The sequence below is a fragment of the Leucoraja erinacea genome, chromosome 6 (assembly GCF_028641065.1).
Source record: "Leucoraja erinacea ecotype New England chromosome 6, Leri_hhj_1, whole genome shotgun sequence".
Classification (NCBI taxonomy): Eukaryota; Metazoa; Chordata; class Chondrichthyes; order Rajiformes; family Rajidae; genus Leucoraja; species Leucoraja erinaceus.
The window spans coordinates 2,175,113-2,196,305 of NC_073382.1; the positions used below are offsets into that span (position 1 = coordinate 2,175,113).

Below are 21,193 nucleotides of genomic sequence, written 5' to 3' on the forward strand. Positions count from 1 at the left end.
AAGGAAAATGTAACAGCATTTTCCACCATGATTTGTAATGCTCCCTAGAAGACCAAATGCATAAGGTCACTAGATTTGACCCCCCTTCTCTTCTGCTGGTAAATCTCGGAAAAAACTCCAAAGGATTTATTTCACAGTGGGGGAGTAAGGCAGGAAAAGAGTTGCGTAGCCTGGCCAGTGATAGGTAGATAAAGGTGAGTGGGGTGGGGGGGGGTTGCCTGGCAAATGGGTGGACAGAGGCTAGAGATGAAAAGAAGATAGAAGGGTGACAGAAGAAGACCAAAAAGAGACACACAAATGTCAAATAAGGAGAGAAGAGGGTACTGCTCACCCCACGTGGAGCTAATGACTGTGAAATGCCGACCCTTCTACTTACCCAGAGAACTAACAGCTGTCTTCATAACGGCTGTCTATGTACCACCGAGCGCGGACATGAAGGATGCTATGACAGTGCTCTACAACAACATCAGTGAGCAGCAGAGGGAACATCCAGATGCTTTCTTCATGGCAGCTGGGGATTTCAACCAGGCAAGTCTTAAATCTGTTCTGCCTAAATTCTACCAGCATGTGAACATTGCAACCAGGGGGAAGAACACACTAGACCTGGTGTACACCAACATTAAAGATGCATATAAAGCAGCCCCCCTCCCCCATATCGGCAACTCTGACCACTTAGCGGTCATGCTCACACCTGCATACAGACCCAGGGTGAAACAGGACAGGCCAACGGTCAAAGAAGTCAGAACATGGTCACAGGGAGCTACGGCAGCACTACAAGACTGTTTTGAAACCACACAGTGGGCCATTTTCAGAGAGGCAGCAACAGATGACAGTGGCATCAACCTCCAAGAATATACAGAATCCGTCATCGCATACATCAATAAATGTATTGAGGATGTAACGGTGGTAAAAACCATCAGGAGGCGTGCCAATCAGAAACCTTGGCTAACTGGGGAAGTGTGTTCCCTACTGAGAATCCGGAATGCGGCATTCAAATCTGGGGACAACGCAGCATACAAACTGGCAAGGGGTAACCTATCCCGGGGGATCAGGGAAGCGAAGAGGCTGTACGGACAAAAACTCAATAGCCACTTCGCAAATGACAAAGACACACGTCGCTTGTGGCAGGGATTTCAGACCATCACTGACTACAAGCCCCCCCCGCTGCGGATATGCCAAAACAACCCCTCCCTACCAGATGAACTGAACGAGTTCTACGCACGGTTTGAGGTTAAAAACAGCACCCAGACACGTGCACTACTGCCATCTCCCAGTGACCAGTCACTCAGGCTGTCCGCAGCCAGAGTTAAAAAGGCCTTTGCCAGCGTCAATCCACGCAAAGCTGCAGGGCCGGACAACATTCCTGGATGCGTTTTAAGAGACTGTGCCGAGCAACTGAAAGATGTCTTCACAGACATTTTTAACATCTCACTCAGCCAGGCAGTAGTGCCCAACTGTCTTAAGAGTGCCACCATCGTCCCCGTCCCGAAGAAACCAAACCCAGCCTGCCATAATGACTTTCGACCAGTGGCCCTAACACCCATTGTAATGAAGTGTTTTGAGCGACTAGTTATGCAGCACATCAAAAATAGTCTACCTGCCGACCTAGACCCACTGCAGTTCGCCTACAGAGCCAACCGATCCACAGAGGACGCAGTCTCAACAACACTGAACCTCGTATTGTCACATCTCAATCGGAAAAATACCTATGCCAGGATCCTCTTCATAGACTTCAGCTCTGCTTTCAATACAATCATTCCGCAGTAGCTGGTGGAGAAGTTGGAGCTATTGGGGGTTGATGCTGGCACATGCAACTGGGTCCTGAACTTTCTGTCGCAACGGCAGCAGACAGTCAGGGTGGGCAGTAGGACATCAAAAACCATAGCCGTGAGCACTGGCTCACCCCAAGGCTGTGTCCTAAGCCCCCTTCTGTTTAGTCTGCTGACACACGACTGTACTGCCAGACTCAATAACAACTTCATCAACAAGTTCGCTGATGACACAACAGTGGTGGGTCTCATCAGTGACAATGATGAATCGGCGTACAGGATGGAGGTGGAGCTGCTCACAGGTTGGTGCAAATCCCACAACCTCATTCTTAACGTGGGAAAAACTAAGGAGATGGTGGTTGACTTCAGGAGGGCGGGGAAACAACACCATACACCTCTGCACATCGACGGAGCTGATGTGGAAAGGGTCTGCAGCATGAAGTTCTTACGACTACATCTGTCTGATGACCTGACGTCCACGGCCAACACCACAGCTCTGGTCAAGAGAGCCCAGCAGCGACTTCACCCTCTCCGAAGACTACGTAAAGCAGGCCTCCCCACCACACACCTACGGACTTTTTATAGGGGGACTGTCGAGAGCACACTGACATACGGCATCACTTCCTGGTTCGGGAGCTGCAAGGCGTACGAACGGCACCAACTGGACAGGATAGTGAAGACCGCAAGCAGGATTATTGGTGCTCCACTCCCCTTCCTGCTGAACATATACAGGAAGAGATGTATCAACAGAGCCATCTCCATCATCAAAGACCCTTACCACCCATCGCATGACATTTTCTCCATCCTCCCATCTGGGAAGAGGTACAGGAGCATTAGCTGCAAAACCAGCAGGATGCTCCTCAGCTTCTTCCCACAGGCTATAAGACTGTTAAATGGACTTTGCCCCCCTGCCAAGTATCGCGCACAAACCCCCACACTGCAGCAGAGCCACTGTTGTGCCGCTGCCGGTCGGAACGGCTGTTGAATGTTTAGTAGAGTGTTAAATTTGTTCATGACATGTATTTTTTATTTTTATTTCTATTTATTTTTTCATGTACACTGAATGGACACTGGTTGAGCAACGTTTTTTTGTTTCCTCTGGGTATGTGAGTACTCAGGAAATGACAATAAAGATATACAATACAATACAATACAAAATATACGAAATGTAAAGCCTGAGGGAGGGGTATAGGTGGAAGGGGACAGGGGTGTGGAGGGAATGGGTTGTAGGAATGAGTGTGCACTGGAGTGGAGGGGACACAGGAAAGGGGGCAGGGGTGGACGGACGGAGAGTGTTCGCTAAGGTTGGAGAATGCTATCCAATCCAAGAAAGACTATATATCAATACAATGTAACCATCAACAGTGCACAAATAAAAGTGCCACATTTAGTGCAAGATAGCATATTGAAATCTCTAGAACTTTAAAACTCTCATCTTGTATGTGTGTGCGTATATGTGTATATGTGTGTGTGCCTTTATATTTTGTCAAAATGCTATGCGGTAATGATAAAATGTTTACATATTCTGACACGTTTTTCCCCTCAGTGATCAGCTTCACTTAAGATTTGATGCAATATTTCATGATTTATTGGTGATTAAAGTTAAAAAAAAAGACAAAACTGCCTTTTAAGCTTCGACTGATGACGTCACAATGGGGTGGGCGGCCATGGTGGCTCGGGTCGGCACCCGTTCCACACACAGAATATTCCACCAGCTTCGAGTGACGTCAGGGGGAGGGCCGCATTTAAATTAGCGTTCCGCTTTTTCTCACCCGGCGATCTACCCGCGACGCCCCGGCTGGGGTTGTACGCAACCGTCAAGGATACATCGAGGCCACGGCGGTGAGGCCTCGCGACGGTGGGGCCTCGCGGCGGCGGCGGTGGAGTCCGGGCCTGTCGGTTGGCCCAGCGGGAGTTGAGCTGGGATTGCCGCTTCTTCTCCGCACTAGCTGTGGCCCCAGGCTCGAAAAGGCAGCCAACATCACCCCGGGTTATTCATAACCCCCGACCCCCCAGATTATTCATACCCCCCCCCCCCCCCCCCCCCTCCCCCCACCCCGGGTTAGCCAACATCATCCCCCCCACCCCCCCCCCATTTTTCACACAGAGTGGTGAATCTCTGGAACTCTCTGCCACAGAGGGTAGTCGAGGCCAGTTCATTGGCTATATTTAAGAGGGAGTTAGATGTGGCCCTTGTGGCTAAGGGGATCAGGGGGTATGGAGAGAAGGCAGGTACGGGATACTGAGTTGGATGATCAGCCATGATCATATTGAATGGCGGTGCAGGCTCGAAGGCCCGAATGGCCTACTCCTGAACCTAATTTCTATGTTTCTATGTTTCTATGTTTCACCACTGCCATCGGAAAGAAGGTACAGGAGCCTGAGAACTGTAACGTCAAGGTGAAGGAACAGCTTCTTCCCTAGAATAATTTTGGCCAGGAATAAGATCTTACTGTTCAAAGCCATCAGAATCTGCAGTAAATGAAACACATTCAACGGTCCTTCACTTGCACAACTGTGGCTCACCCCAGCTACTGCAAAGATATGCTGTTGTCACCAAACTGAATGCACTCAGCACATTTGCCTTTCTTCCTTTGCAAGTGGGAGTCACCATGGACACATCCTGCACAGCTTACCGATGCTTCAAACTCAATCATGAGCTCTGGGGCTGTACTCGCTGGTATTTAGAAGGACAAGGGAGTTGGGGGGGGGGGGGAGGAACCACATTGAAACTTACTGAATGATGAAAGGCCTGGATAGAGTGGATGTGGAGAGGATGTTTCCACTAGTGGGAGGGTCTAGGATCAGACGTCATAGCCTCAGAATAAGAGAACCTTTACAATGGAGAAGTGGAGACATTTCTTTAGTCAGAGGGTGGTGAATCTGTTGAATTTATTGCCAGATATGGCAGTGAAGATCGTCAATGGATATTTTAAGGCAATTGATAAGGTCTTGATTAGTATGGGTGTCAGGGGTTATGGGGAGAATGCAGGAGAATGGGGTTGAGAGGAAAAAATAGATCAGCCATGATTGAATGGTGGAGTAGACTTGAAGGGCCAAATAGACAATAGACAATAGACAATAGGTGCAGGAGTAGGCCATTCGGCCCTTCGAGCCAGAGAAAAAACCAAAGAAAAAGAATACCTAACAGAGGGACAGAAAGTACAATTCTATTTTATATTGGTCTTGTTCGTAATAGTTAAAATTATACACGATTGCATCAGTCATAAACAGATGTGATCATGGCTGATTATTCCCAATCAGTACCCCGTTCCTGCCTTCTCCCCATATCCCCTGACTCCGCTATTTTTAAGAGCCATATCTAGCTCTCTCTTGAAAGCATCCAGAGAACCTGCCTCGACCGCCCTCTGAGGCAGAGAATTCCACAGACTCACCGCTCTCTGTGAGAAAAAGTGTTTCCTCATCTCCGTTCCAAATGGCTTACTCCTTATTCTTAAACTGTGGCCCCTGGTTCTCGACTCCCCCAACATCGGGAACATGTTTCCTGCCTCTAGCGAGTCCAAGCCCTTAACAATCTTATATGTTTCAATGAGATAACCTCTCATCCTTCTAAATTCTAGAGTGCACAAGCCCAGCTGCTCCATTCTCTCAGCGTATGTCAGTCCCGCCATCCCAGGAATTAACCTTGTAAACCTACGCTGCACTCCCTCAATAGCAAGAATGTCCTTCCTCAAATTAGGGGACCAAAACTGCACATAATACTCCAGGTGTGGTCTCACTAGGGCTCTGTACAACTGCAGAAGGACCTCTTTGCTCCTATATTCAATTCCTCTTGTGAAAAAGGCCAACATGCCATTCACTTTCTTCACTGCCTGCTGTACCTGCATGCTTAATTTCATTGATTGATGTACAAGGACCCCCAGATCCCGTTGTACTTCCCCTTTTCCCAACTTGACGCCATTTAGATAGCAATCTGCTTTCTTGTTTTTGCTACCAAAGTGGATAACCTCACATTTATCCACATTAAACTTCATTTTGCCATGCATCTGCCCACTCCCCCAACCTGTCCAAGTCACCCTGCATTCTCATAGCAACCTCCAGTTCACACTGCCACCCAGCTTCGTGACATCTGTAAATTTGCTAATGTTACTTTGAATCCCTTCATCCAAATCATTGATGTATATTGTAAATAGCTGTGGTCCCAGCACCGAGCCTTGCGGTACCCCACTAGTCACTGCCTGCCATTCTGAAAGGGACCCGTTAATCCCTACTCTTTGTTTCCTGTCTGCAAACCACTTCTCTATCCATGTCAGCACTCTACCCCCAATACCAATGCCATGTGCCCTAATTTTGCCCACTAATCTTCTATGTGGGACCTTATCAAATGCTTTCTGAAAGTCCAGGTACACTACATCCACTGGCTCTCCCTTGTCCATTTTTCTAGTTACATCTTCAAAAAATTCCAGAAGATTAGTCAAGCATGATTTCCCCTTCGTAAATCCATGCTGACTCGGACCAATCCTGTTACTGCTATCCAAATGTTCGGCTATCTCATCTTTTATAATTGACGCCAGCATCTTCCCCACCACCGATGTCAGGCTAACTGGTCTATAATTCCCTGTTTTCTCTCTCCCGCCTTTCATAAAAAGTGGGATAACATTAGCTCCCCTCCAATCCACAGGAACTGATCCTGAGTCTATAGAACATTGGAAAATTATCACCAATGCATCCACGATTTCTAGAGCCACTTCCTTAAGTACCCTGGGATGTAGACCATCAGACCCTGGGGATTTATCAGCCTTCAGTTCCATCAGTCTATCCAACACCATTTCCTGCCAAATTACCTAATTCTCATAGAACTTATGAACTCATGAACTCAAGACACCTCGGTGCATGTGGTTTAACAATTAAAGCCACTGCTGCTGTCCTTCCTGTTCTAAACAACTGAGCTGAACACAGTGGCACATGGGGCAGCACAGTGCCACAGCTGGTAGAGCTGCTGCCTCACAGCGCCAGAGAACCAGGTCCGATCCTGACCGCGGATGCTGTCTGTGTGGAGTTTGCATGTTCTTCCTGTCACTGCATGGGGATTCCTCTGGGTCCTCCCACATCCCAAAGACATGAAGGTTACTTGTAGGTTACTTGGTCTCTGTAAAATTTTCCCAAGTGTGCAGGGAATGGAAACAAAAAACAGAATGAGTGTGAACTCAGAATGAGTGTGAGCTTGATGGGCAACTTGGTGGGGCTGTTTCCATGCTGTATCTCTAAAGTAATCTCAACTAAACCAACACAGGAACCCATGTAAACCACATAGCCTCTCAAGCCTGTTCTTCCATTCAATGTTCGATGCTTCATTCAATAGACAGTAGACAATAGGTGCAGGAGTAGGCCATTCGGCCCTTCGAGCCAGCACTGCCATTCAATGTGATCATGGCTGATCATCCCCAATCAGTACTCCGTTCCTGCCTTCTCCCCATATCCCCTGACTCCGCTATTTTTAAGAGCCCTATCTAGCTCTCTCTTGAAAGCATCCAGAAAACCTGCCTCTGAGGCAGAGAATTCCACAGACTCACCACTCTCCGTGAGAAAAAGTGTTTCCTCGTCTCCGTTCTAAATAGCTTACTCCTTATTCTTAAACTGTGGGCCCTGGTTCTGGACTCCCCCAACATCGGGAACATGTTTCCTGCCTCTAGTGTGTCCAAGCCCTTAGAAATCTTGCATGTTTCAATGAGATACCCTCTCATCCTTCTAAACTCCAGAGTGTACAAGCCCAGCTGCTCCATTCTCTCAGCATTCATTGCACCTTTGAACACCAGGAGCGTATAAAATATGGCCCATTAAAAAGGAACACATCCAACAAGCTGCTGAATAGTTTCTTCACTCGAAGCAGTAAACAAAACAGTTTTGCGGAAGTAATTTCAAAAGATCTTTACGATTTGAGTGGTATTTTTCATAATCGGCAAGGGCTCAATGGAAATGTTTTGCAGCAATGTTGCAGTCAGCACAAATTTCCACAAAGTGAAGTGGACTCTAGCAATAACCACAGTCCACAGACTAAAGAATTGTGAGGCAATAATGTGATCTTAACATATCACCATCAATTCAAGAAATCTCCAGGACAGCTCCTCACAGATTCAAAACAAAACTTGAGCAATATTAGAAATGCTCAAATTAAATTTCCATTGCGAGCTTCCTCAACATTTTAAACCTCTCCGCAGAACAGGGGCGGGTCAGATCATCACTGACGTCCGTGCCTGCGTGTTGCAAAATGGAAACCTGAGAGTCACGTTCCAGCTCACCAGACTACCTGTTCTGTTGCTGGGCTCTCTGTTGTCAAGCTGGGCTGGGTGCAGAAAGGATTTACGAGAGTAGACACAAAATGCTGGAGTAACTCAGCGGGATAGGCAGCATGTCTGGAGAGAAGGAATGGGTGACATTTCGGGTCGAGACCCTGCAGACTGTTTAGGGATAAGGGAAACGAGAGATAAAGGACAAAGGACATTTATTGTCACAGACACCAATTGGTGGAGTGAAATTTGAGTTACCATGCAGCACACAAATAACATGAATGAAACACTTTAGAGTGTTTAGAGTCATAGCAAAAGGATTTGAGTATAGGAGCAGTAGGGTTCTACTGCAGTTGTACAGGGCCTTGGTGAGACCACACCTGGAGTATTGCGTACAGTTTTGGTCTCCTAATCTGAGGAAAGACATTCTTGCCATAGAGGAAGCACAGAGAAGGTTCACCAGACTGATTCCTGGGATGTCAGGACTTTCATACGAAGAAAGACAGGATAGACTCGGTTTGTACTCGCTAGAATTTAGAAGATTGAGGGGGGATCTTATAGAAACTTACAAAATTCTTAAGGGGTTGGACAGGCTAGATGCAGGAAGATTGTTCCCGATGTTGGGGAAGTCCAGAACAAGGGGTCACAGTTTAAGGATAAGGGGGAAATCTTTTAGGACCGAGATGAGGAAAACTTTTTTCACACAGAGAGTGGTGAATCTCAGGAATTCTCTGCCGCAGAAGGTAGTTGAGGCCACAGTTCATTGGCTATATTTAAGAGGGAGTTAGATGTGGCCCTTGTGGCTAAAGGGATCAGGGGGTATGGAGAGAAGGCAGGTACAGGATACTGAGTTGGATGATCAACCATGATCATATTGAATGACGGTGCAGGCTCGGAGGGCCGAATGGCCTACTCCTACATCTATTTTCCATGTTTCTATGTTTCTATGTAACATAACACATAAAAACATCCCCCCACAGCGGAATCAATGTTTCCCACTGTGAGGGAAGGCACCAAAGTTCTGCCCTCTGCCTCTGTTCACCCGAGGTCGAGGCCTATTGAGGGCTATGTTTCAGGGCTGATGATGTGGAAATATATGCCAAACAGTAACGATGATAAAGGAAACAGGCCATTGTTAGCTGTTTGTTGGGGGACAATGTGAAGCTAATGTGACTTTGGTGGGGGAGGGATAGAGAGAAAGGGAATGCCATGGCTACCTGAAGTTAGAGAAATCAATATTCATACCACTGGTATGAATATTACAGGGTTGTTGCCTGGACTCGAGGGTCTGAGCTATAGGGAGAGGTTGACCAGGCTGGGACTGTATTGCTTGGAGCGCAGGAGGATGAGGGGCGATCTTATAGAGGTGCATAAAATCATGAGAGAAATAGATTGGGTAGATGCACAGAGCCTCTTGACCAGAGTAGGGACATCAAGGACTAGAGGACATTGGTTTAAGGTGAGGGAAAAGATTAAATATGAATCTGAGGGGTAGCTTTCACACAAAGGGTAGTGGGTGTCTGCAATGAGCTATCAGAGGGAGAAGTCTTGACATGGATTATCACAATGTTTATTGAAACAATTAGACAGGTACATGGATAGGACAGGTTTCGATGGATATGGGCAGGTGGGACTAGTGTGAATGGGACACGTTGGTCGGCCTGGGCAAGTTGGGCCGAAAGGCCTATTTCCACACTCTATGACTCCTAGCCTCTATAACCATTCTTTAATTTAATAGTTAATGTAACTTTGTTCATTATTGTACTCACCTCTTTATTTATCAGTCAGGATTTATTTATTGAGCTCAAGTAGAGACAATCATGGCCTGAAGGCCAATATCGTAATAAGTTCCAGATTTATTTCTTAAAAACGAGTTTTCTTCTACTTGTCTGTTGCATTCAGTAATTGGTGCATATGAATATTGAGGTCTTTCTACACCCCTTTGTGATATTAATATGGTCAAAAGTCACGGAAAGAAATTGTACAATTACTTTAATGAGCATGTGGCAAAGAGGGTGAGCAACTTCCAACTGATCCATCACAACATTACAGCCTCATTTTATATCCTAAAGGCTCATATCAAATGAAAGGGAAATACAATGTGTCATTACAAAGTCTGACATTTGATTTCTTTTATGGCCATTATTTTGCTTATGTTCCCTTTTGAACATTTTATCCTTGTGTTCATCAAAGTGTAAAATATCCATGATCAGAGTAAACTTCTAATCCTCTTTTCAATATCCAGCCTCAGAATCAAGAGCAATTAGACCAAACACCATCAGGATGTAAAAAGTGTAGAGGAGGTAAAAAAAAAAATCAAGGGTGGCTTCTAATGAACTTGGCCTTTCCATCAATATTGGGAAATTATGTCTTGCAAATTATATGATACACCAATCTTTCATCATCATTCCAATGTCCCTTATGTACATCCAAAGCAGTTTTCCGTGCTTTAGAGTTAATGCCCCTGTCGCACTTAGGAAACCTGAACGGAAACCTCTGGAGACTTTGCGCCCAACCCAAGGTTTCCGTGCGTTTCCCGGAGGTTGCGGGTGGTTGCCGGAGGTTGCAGGTAGTGGAAGCAGGTAGGGAGACTGACAAAAACCTCCGGGAACCGCACGGAAACCTTGGGTGGGGCGCAAAGTCTCCAGAGGTTTCCGTTCAGGTTTCCTAAGTGGGACAGGGGCATTAGAGTGGGTAAGAAGGAACTGCAGATGCTGGTTTAAACTGAAGATGGACACAAAAAGCTGGAGTGACTCAGCGGGACAGGCAGCATCTCTGGAGGGAATGAATGGGTGACGTTTCGGGTCGAGACCCTTCTTCAGACTGTTAGGGATAAGGGAAGCAAGAGATATAGACATTGGTGTGGAGAGATAAAGAACAGTGTATGAAAGATATGTAAAAAAGTAGCAATGACAAAGGAAACAGGACATTGTTAGCTGTTTGTTGGATGAAAATGAGAAGCTGGTGCGACTTGGGTGCAGGAGAACATAGAAACATAGAAACATAGAAAATAGGTGCAGGAGTAGGCCATTCGGCCCTTCGAGCCTGCACCGCCATTCAATATGATCATGGCTGATCATCCAACTCAGTATCTCCTGTACCTGCCTCTCTCCATACCTCCTTATCCCTTTAGCCACAAGGGCCACATCTAACTCCCTCTTAAATATAGCCAATGAACTGGCCTCAACTACGTTCCGTGGCAGAGAATTCAAGAGATTCACCACTCTCTGTGTGAAAAATGTTTTTCTCATCTCGGTCCTAAAAGATTTCCCCCTTATCCTTAAACTGTGACCCCTTGTTCTGGACTTCCCCAACATCGGGAACAATCTTCCTGCATCTAGCCTGTCCAACCCCTTAAGAATTTTGTAAGTTTCTATAAGATCCCCTCTCAATCTCCTAAATTCTAGCGAGTACAAGCCGAGTCTATCCAGTCTTTCTTCATATGAAAGTCCTGACATCCCAGGAATCAGCCTGGTGAACCTCCCTCTATGGCAAGAGATAGATAGAGGAAATGCCGGGGCTACCTGAATTGAGAGGAATCAATAATCATACCACTGGGCTGTAAGCTACCCAAGATGCTGTTCCTCCAATTTGCATTTAGCCTCACTCTGACAATGGAGGAGACTGAGGACAGAGAGGTCTGTGTGGGAATGGGAAGGAAAATTAAAGTGTCCAGCAACCGGGAGCTCAGGTAGGTTCAGGGGTTAGAGTTGTGGGATTGTCTATGGAGGAGATTGAGGCTAAACTCGGTGTGATGTGTGGTTGAAAGCAGAAGATGGTTGCACTATGCTCGTGGGATGACTCCCACAGTGGGCACAACTCTTGTACACTCATATCTGGATTAACCAGCAGTCACTAATTAAAGCTGACCTGACTCATTCACTAGAGATAACCTGGATGTTGGGATGACCATTTGCCAACTGTCTTGATAAGAGTGCGTTCTGTGACCCCAGCTCTTCTCACTTTACACCAACAACCTCACATCCCAATGCAGCTCAGTTAAAATGTTTAAATATGCAGACGACACAACAATAATTGGCCTCATCTCAGACAACAACGAATCACAATACCATCTAACAGTCGATAGCGCAGTCAAATGGTGCGCAGACAACAACCTCCAGCTTAATACTTCAAAAACCTTAGAAACTATCATAGATTTCAGACGCAATCAAAACCACAGACCCCCGGTCCATGTCAAATCTCACCCCAAAACCTCCACAAACTCATTTAAGTTTCTAGGCACCTATATCTCCAATAATCTAAAATGGCACATCAATGCAGACCACGTCATCAAGAAAGGTCAACCACGCCTATATTTCCTCAGACAGCTCAAAAAGTTCAGAGTCCATAAACACCTCCTGGTCCGTTTCTATCAATCAATCATTGAAAGCATCATCACCTCCTCAATCACAGTCTGGTACGGTAACACCGATAGTCACTCACTACACAGAATACAGCGCATTGTCTCCAAGGCCTCCAGGATCATCAACTCCCCCCCTCCCCTCAATCCATTCCATTTATCTCCAACGTACCTCAAAATGGGCAAAAAAGATCATCTCGGACCACTCCCATCCAGCAAATCACCTTTTTCAGTCTCTCCCTTCAGGGAGGCGCCTCAGGTCACTTGCTACTAAAACCACCCGCTTTAAAAACAGTTTCTTCCCCTCAGCAATAAGAACTCTTAATTCCGTCCAATAATCAGACAATAATATGACTTTTGATGTATACAGTGTCTTGTCTATGGTCTTTGTTTGTTCTTTTGCACTATGTATTGTTGGTGAGATTTGTGATTTGTGATGTGGTATGGATGCACTTTATTACGGTGATCTGTGTTATTAGTGGTAAGTAACTAAAGCAGTGTACCATCATGTACCGAACCCAAATACCACCAACCCTGGTTGCGTGGCAAATAAAGATTCTGTTCTATTCTAAGAGACAAAATGCTGGAGTAACTCAACGGGTCAGGCAGCGTCTCTGAAGAAAATGAATATGTGACGTTTTGGTTCGAGAGCTTTCTTCAGAAGGGTCTCGATCTGAAACTTCACGTATTCATTTTCTCCAGAGATGCTGCCTGACCCGTTGAATTATTCCAGCATTTTGTGTCTATCTTTTGGTCAGTAAACTGCAACTGCAGTTCCCTTCCTACACACGCATTGATAGAAGGAAGTGGGTTCAAAGATCAAAAATTCCACTGTAATCCATCAGCACAACATATAATATAACTCTTTTCAGTGATATTCTTAAACATTTCCTTCTAATTAGGTGCAGGAGTAGGCCAATCGGCCCTTCGAGCCTGCACCGCCATTCAATATGATCATGGCTGATCATCCAACTCAGTATCCCATCCCTCCCTTCTCTCCATACCCTCTGATCCCCTCAACCACAAGGGCCACATCCAACTACCTGTTAAATATAGCCATTGAACTGGCCTCGACTACCCTCTGTGGCAGAGAGTTCCAGAGATTCACCACTCTCTGTGTGAAAAAAGTTCTTCTCATCTCGGTTTTAAAGGATTTCCCCCTTATCCTTAAGCTGTAACCCCTTGTCCTGGACTTCCCCAACATCGGGAGCAATCTTCCTGCATCTAGCCTGTCCAACCCCTTAAGAATTTTGTAAGTTTCTATAAGATCCCCTCTCAAACTCCTAAATTCTAGAGAGTATAAACCAAGTCTATCCAGTCTTTCTTCATAAGACAGTCCTGACATCCCAGGAATCAGTCTGGTGAACCGTCTCTGCACTCCCTCTATGGCAATAATGTCCTTCCTCAGATTTGGAGACCAAAACTGTACGCAATACTCCAGGTGTGGTCTCACCAAGACCCTGTACAACTGCAGTAGAAGCTCCCTGCTCCTATACTCAAATCCTTTTGCAATGAAAGCTAACATACCATTTGCTTTCTTCACTGCCTGCTGCACCTGCATGCCTACTTTCAACGACTGGTGTACCATGACACCCAGGTCTCGCTGCATCTCCCCTTTTCCTAGTCGGCCACCATTTAGATAATAGTCTGCTTTCCTGTTTTTGCCACCAAAATGGATAAATGTGGGCAAAGTCAGCTGATGAAAATAAACAACTATTATATTTAGAACACAAAGTGCTGTAGTAACTGGATGGATCAGGCAGCATCTTTGGAGAACATGGACAGGTGACGTTTCAGGTCGGGACCCTTCTTCACATGAAACATCACCTATCCATGCACTCCACTGCTGCCTGGCCCACTGAGTTACTCCAGCACGTGTACTACACAAGATTGCAGCATCTGCAGTTCCTTGTGCCACCATTCCACGCTGACTTGAACAGTCCGCCCAACAAGCGCCTGAAGTCGCGCAAACCCTTCCGGTCTTCCGTTAAATCCCTGGAAGACTTTGACTCCAAGACTGAGTGGCGCAGAGCCTGGAAAGATGCCAACACCAACAACGGAGGGGACATCACGGACCCCACAGTGTAATCACCGGGTTTTGACCTCCGTCGCAAGCAATGGCTAACCCTGAACAGAATCCGCACACTCCATGCAAGGACAGCCCAACGCCTGCATAAGTGGAGGATGACAGACAGCCCTGCTGGCGACTGCGGACATCCAGACCAGACCATCCCACACATCGTGAATGACTGCTCACTGAGGCTTTTCCCTGGGGCCATCAAAGCCATCCACCCAGTTACTGATGCTGTCCTGGCCTGGATGTCTACCCTTGATCTACAACTTTAGGCTGTGCACGCCATAAGCAAGAGGAAGAAGATGTTCCACCATGATATATAAGCAGGTTCATGTTATCTATAGACAAACGTGTATGGATCTCACCTTCGTTGTGGTTTTGGATTTTAGATGTTGTATATTCCACTGGATGCAGCAAAGTTACCACTAAGCCTTGGTCTGGTTTCTCATACGCCAGCAGGAGCTGTTCTATGCTGCTGAAATAACGTGGTGGAACTCCTTTCAATGTCTGTTACATGAAAGAACAAAATGAAAAGAAGTTAGACTCAGACATCTGATTATTCAAGATGAGACAGTCAGAGTGGTTATGTTCATCACGTGGGCTGCTAACCACAAAAAGCATGATACGCCCTTTCTTGCCATAGAGGGAGTACAGAGAAGGTTCACCAGACTGATTCCTGGGATGGCAAGACTTTCATATGAAGAAAGACTGGATAGACTTGGTTTGTACTCGCTAGAATTTAGAAGATTGAGGGGGGATCTTATAGAAACTTACAAAATTCTTAAGGGGTTGGACAGGCTAGATGCAAGAAGATTGTTCCCGATGTTGGGGAAGTCCAGAACAAGGGGTTACAGTTTAAGGATAAGGGGGAAATCTTTTAGGACCGAGATGAAGAAAACTTTTTTTCACACAGAGAGTGGCGAATCTCTGGAATTCTCTCCCGCAGAAGGTAGTTGAGGCCAGTTCATTGGCTATATTTAAGAGGGAGTTAGATGTGGCCCTTGTGGCTAAAGGGATCATGGGGTATGGAGAGAAGGCAGGTACAGGAGATATTGAGTTGGATGATCAGCCATGATCATATTGAATGGCGGTGCAGGCTCGAAGGGCCGAATGGCCTACTCCTGCACCTATTTTCTATGTTTCTAAATCAACCATCAATGACATATTCTCTCTCTCCTACTTACTCACTTCACCCCCCCCCCCCACCCCCCCCCCCCCCCCCCCCCCCCCCACCTCCTCCCCCTCTCCTCCCCCTCTCCCCCCACACCCCATCGTCTTTGTGTATCATGTTATTTGGATTCTACCTTTATGAATCACAGAGTTACACAGGAAAGAGGCTCTTCGGCCCCCGTGTTCCAAACTGACCATCAAACACCCACTTACACAGGTCCTATTTTTATTCTCCTCTGATTCCCATCAACTCCCCCAAATGTTACCACTCACCCACACACAAAGGAACATTGACAGTGGCTAATTATCTAGTCTACCCACCAGTTGAAGGGATTTACAAGAGTCGCTGGCTCAGAAAGGCAGCCAGCATCATCTGAGGCCAACACCACCCTGCCCACATTCTCATTTCACTCCTGCCATCGAGAAGAAAGCATAGGAGCCTGAAATCTGTAACGTCCAGGTTCAGGAACAGCTTCTTCCCTGCAGCCATCAGGCCATTGAACACTACGACCTCAAATAAGCTCTAAACTACATAGACTTGCGGACATTATTTTTGAATTTGCACTACGATTGTGTATTTAGTTGTCCATTAATTTTCTCTATACTGATTTTTTTTTGTGTTTATTATGAGTTTTACAGAGTAATATGTTGTGCTGCTGCAAGTAAGAATTTCATTGTTCCGTTTCGGGACCTGTGACAATAAAACACTCTAGATCTTTGGATATGGGAGGAAACCGGAGCGTCAAGTCACGTGACATGTTCTTGTCACATGTAACAAGGTACAGTGAAAAGCTTTTTTGTTACACGTGAACCAGTCAACAAAAAGACAATACACGATTTCAATCAAGCCGTCCACAGTGTTCAGATACAGGATAAAGGGAATGAGGTTTAGTGCAAGATAAAGTCCAATAAAGGTCTGAAGAAGGGTTTTGGCCCGAAACATAGAAACATAGAAAATAGGTGCAGGAGTAGGCCATTCGGCCCTTCGAGCCTGCACCGCCATTTAATATGATCATGGCTGATCATCCAACTCAGTATCCTGTACCTGCCTTCTCTCCATACCCCCTGATCCCTTTAGCCACAAGGGCCACATCTAACTCCCTCTTAAATATAGCCCATCTCCTTCGCTCCATAGATGCTGCTGAACCCGCTGAGTTTCTCCAGCATTTTTGTGTAACTTCAAAGTCCGATAAAAAAAAGTCCGAGGGCCTCCAATGAGCTAGATAGTTTAAAGTAGAGCTGGAGTAACTCAGCGGGACAGCCAGCATCTCCGGAGAGAAGAAACGGGTGACGTTTTGGGTCGAGACCTACACAGGTTCAGGTTGAGACCCTTCTTTCCTACACAGGGAGATAGTTTAGCTTAGTTTAGAGATGCAAAATGCAAAAGGGCCCTTCGGCCCACCAAGTCTGCACCAATCATTGATCACGTTTTATGTATCCCAGCATTTTCATCCACTCCCTACACACTAAGGGTAATTTTACAGAAGCCAATGAAGGTATGGAATAGTACTTTATTTGTCACATGTACTGAGGTACAGTGAAATTATTTTTAGTATACTGTTCAGTACAAGTATTTAAATGATACATAAGCATTTAGATACATATTTGATAAGCATCTCAGATACAGTACAAGTGTATGGCAGTAGTATAATGAGACAGTATACAGAGTCACCATATTGACTCGTTGTAATGCATTTCGTTGTCTCTGTACTGTACACTGACAATGACAATTAAAATTGAATCTGAATCTGAATCTGAATCTGACACCATGTTCAAGTACCCAGTGGATGTAAATGCTGGGATCGTGATCTGACCATGAAGCTCCGTTGTCCTGGCAGCCTTGCAGAGTCGGCCTGGCCAAGCGTAGCCGTGGTGAAGACAACCTCGAAACCTGTTCAAGAAGGAACTGCAGATGCTGGAAAATCGAAGGTAGACAAAAATGCTGGAGAAACTCAGTGGGTGAGACAGCATCTATGGAGCGAAGGAAATAGGCAACGTTTCGGGGCCGAAACCCTTCTTCAGACTGGAACCTGGAAACCTGAACGTCTTTAGGATATGGGAGGAAACCGGAGCACCCGAAGGAAGCTCAGGTGGTCACAGGGAGAACGTGCAAACTCCACACAAACAGCGTCCGAGGTCAGGATGGAACCCGAGTCTCTGGCGTGTGATGCAGCAGCTCTACCAGCTGCGTCACTGTTCGTTCAGTTACACCATTACACTGCTGCAGGTTATAAGAATGAACATGGGAAGATCAGGTTTGCTGCACCAACAGCTGTTACTCAAATCAATCAGTGCAGTTCCCTCGGCGAATTTCTTCCTACGCGCATTTGGATTGTCAGATTGTCCAAACACTCAGCACTCTTGTGAACTTCACCCAATCATTTGACTGACACCCCATCCGATCAGATAAGTCCTTGACACATAACCGGAGCAACTTCATTAAAGCAATGCGAATGGCAGCAGGAATTCACATTTCACCAGACCCGTCAGAACTCCCTCCTTCTATGTTGCATCAGATTCCAAGTCTGTCAGAAGGAGACTGAAAGACAGATCAGTGTGCCTGGTGTGAGCTGTGGGATTCAAGCAACTATTTTCATCCCAATGCTCAATGAGAAAGACCATTCCTGCTGTTGAACAAACACCTTGTCTCATTGTGTTCTCCAAACGTGAACTGAAGTACCCAGCTTAAAGTACCTCAGTCGCTTATGGGGTTGTGCATAGAGATATTTTATTTTATAGTGAAGAGGATATTTCCACTCCATATAAACCATATAACCATATAACAATTACAGCATGGAAACAGGCCATCTCGGCCCTACAAGTCCGTGCCGAACAACTTTTTTTCCCCTTAGTCCCACCTGCCTGCACTCATACCATAACCCTCCATTCCCTTCTCATCCATATGCCTATCTAATTTATTTTTAAATGATACCAATGAACCTGCCTCCACCACTTCCACTGGAAGCTCATTCCACACCGCTATCACTCTCTGAGTAAAGAAGTTCCCCCTCATATTACCCCTAAAATTCTGTCCCTTAATTCTGAAGTCATGTCCTCTTGTTTGTATCTTCCCTATTCTCAAAGGGAAAAGCTTGTCCACATCAACTCTGTCTATCCCTCTCATCATTTTAAAGACCTCTATCAAGTCCCCCCTTAACCTTCTGCGCTCCAGAGAATAAAGACCTAACTTATTCAACCTATCTCTGTAACTTAGTTGTTGAAACCCAGGCAACATTCTAGTAAATCTCCTCTGTACTCTCTCTATTTTGTTGACATCCTTCCTATAATTGGGCGACCAAAATTGTACACCATACTCCAGATTTGGTCTCACCAATGCCTTGTACAATTTTAACATTACATCCCAGCTTCTATACTCAATGCTCTGATTTATAAAGGCTAGCATACCAAAAGCTTTCTTTACCACCCTATCTATATGAGATTCCACCTTCAAGGAACTATGCACGGTTATACCCTCGTGGGAGAGTCTAGGACTAGAGGCCACAGCTTCAGAATAAAAGGACGCACCTTAAGAAGGGTGATGAGGAAGAAGTTTAGTTCAGTTTAGTTTAGTTTAGATTTGATTAGTATAATTTAGTTTAGTTCAGTTTAGTTTAGTTTAGAGATACAGCCCGGAAACAGGCACTTCAGCCCACTGAGACCGCATTGACCAGCGATTCCTGTCCACTGAGATGAGGAAAAACTTCTTCACCCAGGGAGTTGTGAATCTGTGGCATTCTCTGCCACAGAGGGCAGTGGAGGCCAATTCACTGGATGTTTTGAAGAGAGAGTTAGATTTAGCTCTTAGCGCTAAAGGAATCAAGTAATATGGGGGGAAAAGCAGGAATGGGACACTGATATTAGATGATCAGCCATGATCATATTGAATGGTGTTGCTGGCTTGAAGGGCCGAATGGCCTACTCCTGCACCTATTTCTATGTTTCTACTAGCAATTTTTGTTAGGGCACCCGAAGCCAAATTAACCTACAAACCTGTAAATCTTTGGAGTGTGAAAGGATGCAGTCACGGGGAGAACGTGGTACGTACAGACAGCACCTGGTGTTAGGATCGAACCCAGGTCTCTAGCACTGTAAGGCAGTAACTCTACCGCTGCGCCACTGTGCCGCGCCTGCTTGGGTCGTGCATGGAAGCTTTTATTTTATTTTATAGTGGAGGAGATGTTTCCACTAATGGGAGAATCTAGGACCGGAGACCATAGCCTCAGAATAAAAGAACGTAGCTTTAGAAAGGAGATGAAGAAGAAGTTGAAATTAATCAGAAGGTGGTGAATTTGTGGAATTCATTGCCACAGACGGCTGTGGAGGCCAAGTCAATAGAAATGTTTAAGGTGTACATTTACACATTCTTGATTAGTACAGGTGTCAGGGGCTATGGGCAAAGGCAGGAGAATGGGGTTGATAGATCAGCCTTGATTGAATGGCAGAGTAGACTGGATGGCCTAATTCTGCTCTTATAAATTATGAACTCATGAACTTATGAATTCAACTGCAGGATGCAAGCATTGATGGCCAGGCCAGCTTTTTATCGCCCATGCCTAAATCCCTAAGTTTGCTTGTCCATTTCAGAGGCAGTTAACAGCCAACCACACTTTTGGAAAATAGGTCAGACTAGAGAAAGTTTAGCCCAAATTGGGCGGCACAATGGCACAACTGGTAGAGCTGCAACCTCACAGCACCAGAGATCCTGACCATTCAGATGCTGTCTGTGCGGTGTTTGCATGTTCTACCGGTGACCGCACGGGTTTCCTTTGCGTGGTCCAGTTCCTCCCACATCCCAAAAACGTGCAGGTTTTGTAGGTGAATTGGCCTCTGTACATTTCCTCTACTGTCTCGGGAGAGGATGAGAAAGTGGGATTACATAGAACTGGTGTGAATGGGTGGACAGCTGACAGAAGGTTAGCATGGACTCAGTGGGCAGAAGGGCCTGTTTCCATGCTGTATCTTTCAGTCAATCAAATGAGCCAGATAGGTTTTATAACAATAATCATCGCACTAGCTTTTCTTGGCTGAAGAAGGGTTTTGGCCCGAAACGTTGCCTATTTCCTTCGCTCCATAGATGCTGCTGCACCTGCTGAGTTTCTCCAGCATTTTTGCGTACCTTCGATTTTCCAGCATCTGCAGTTCCTTCTTAAACAATTTCTTTTAAGCTCCACTTTAGTTAATGAACTGAATTTAAATTTCCCACTTGTCAGTGGTGGGATTCTTGCTGATGTCTGTAGGTCGACAAAACAGACTTCTTCTTGGTTCTTGGTTCTTGGTTTCTTGGTCCTCCAAAATATTCCAAATGGAATTTAAACTGGAGGTGGTGAAGGGAGAGCTTAAGCCAGAAAGGGTTATTGGGAAGAAAGAGGCCAGTTCATTGGCTATATTTAAGAGGGAGTTAGATGTGGCCCTTGTGGCTAGGGGGATCAGGGGGCATGGAGAGAAGGCAGGTACGGGATACTGAGTTGGATGATCAGCCATGATCATATTGAATGGCGGTGCAGGCTCGAAGGGCCGAATGGCCTACTCCTGCACCTAATTTCTATGTTTCTATGTTTCTATGTTTCTATGT

The 21,193-nt window shown here is 45.8% G+C and overlaps 1 protein-coding gene across 1 annotated transcript in view; it reads right to left on the reverse strand.

Moving 5' to 3' along the window:
* Positions 1-21,193, reverse strand: part of LOC129697823 (SH2 domain-containing protein 1A-like) — an 87,017-nt gene that overhangs the window by 20,798 nt on the left and 45,026 nt on the right. The window contains exon 3 of the mRNA XM_055636460.1: positions 14,817-14,958. Coding sequence (XP_055492435.1) covers positions 14,817-14,958 — 142 coding nt within the window. The remainder of the gene's footprint in view (positions 1-14,816; positions 14,959-21,193) is intronic.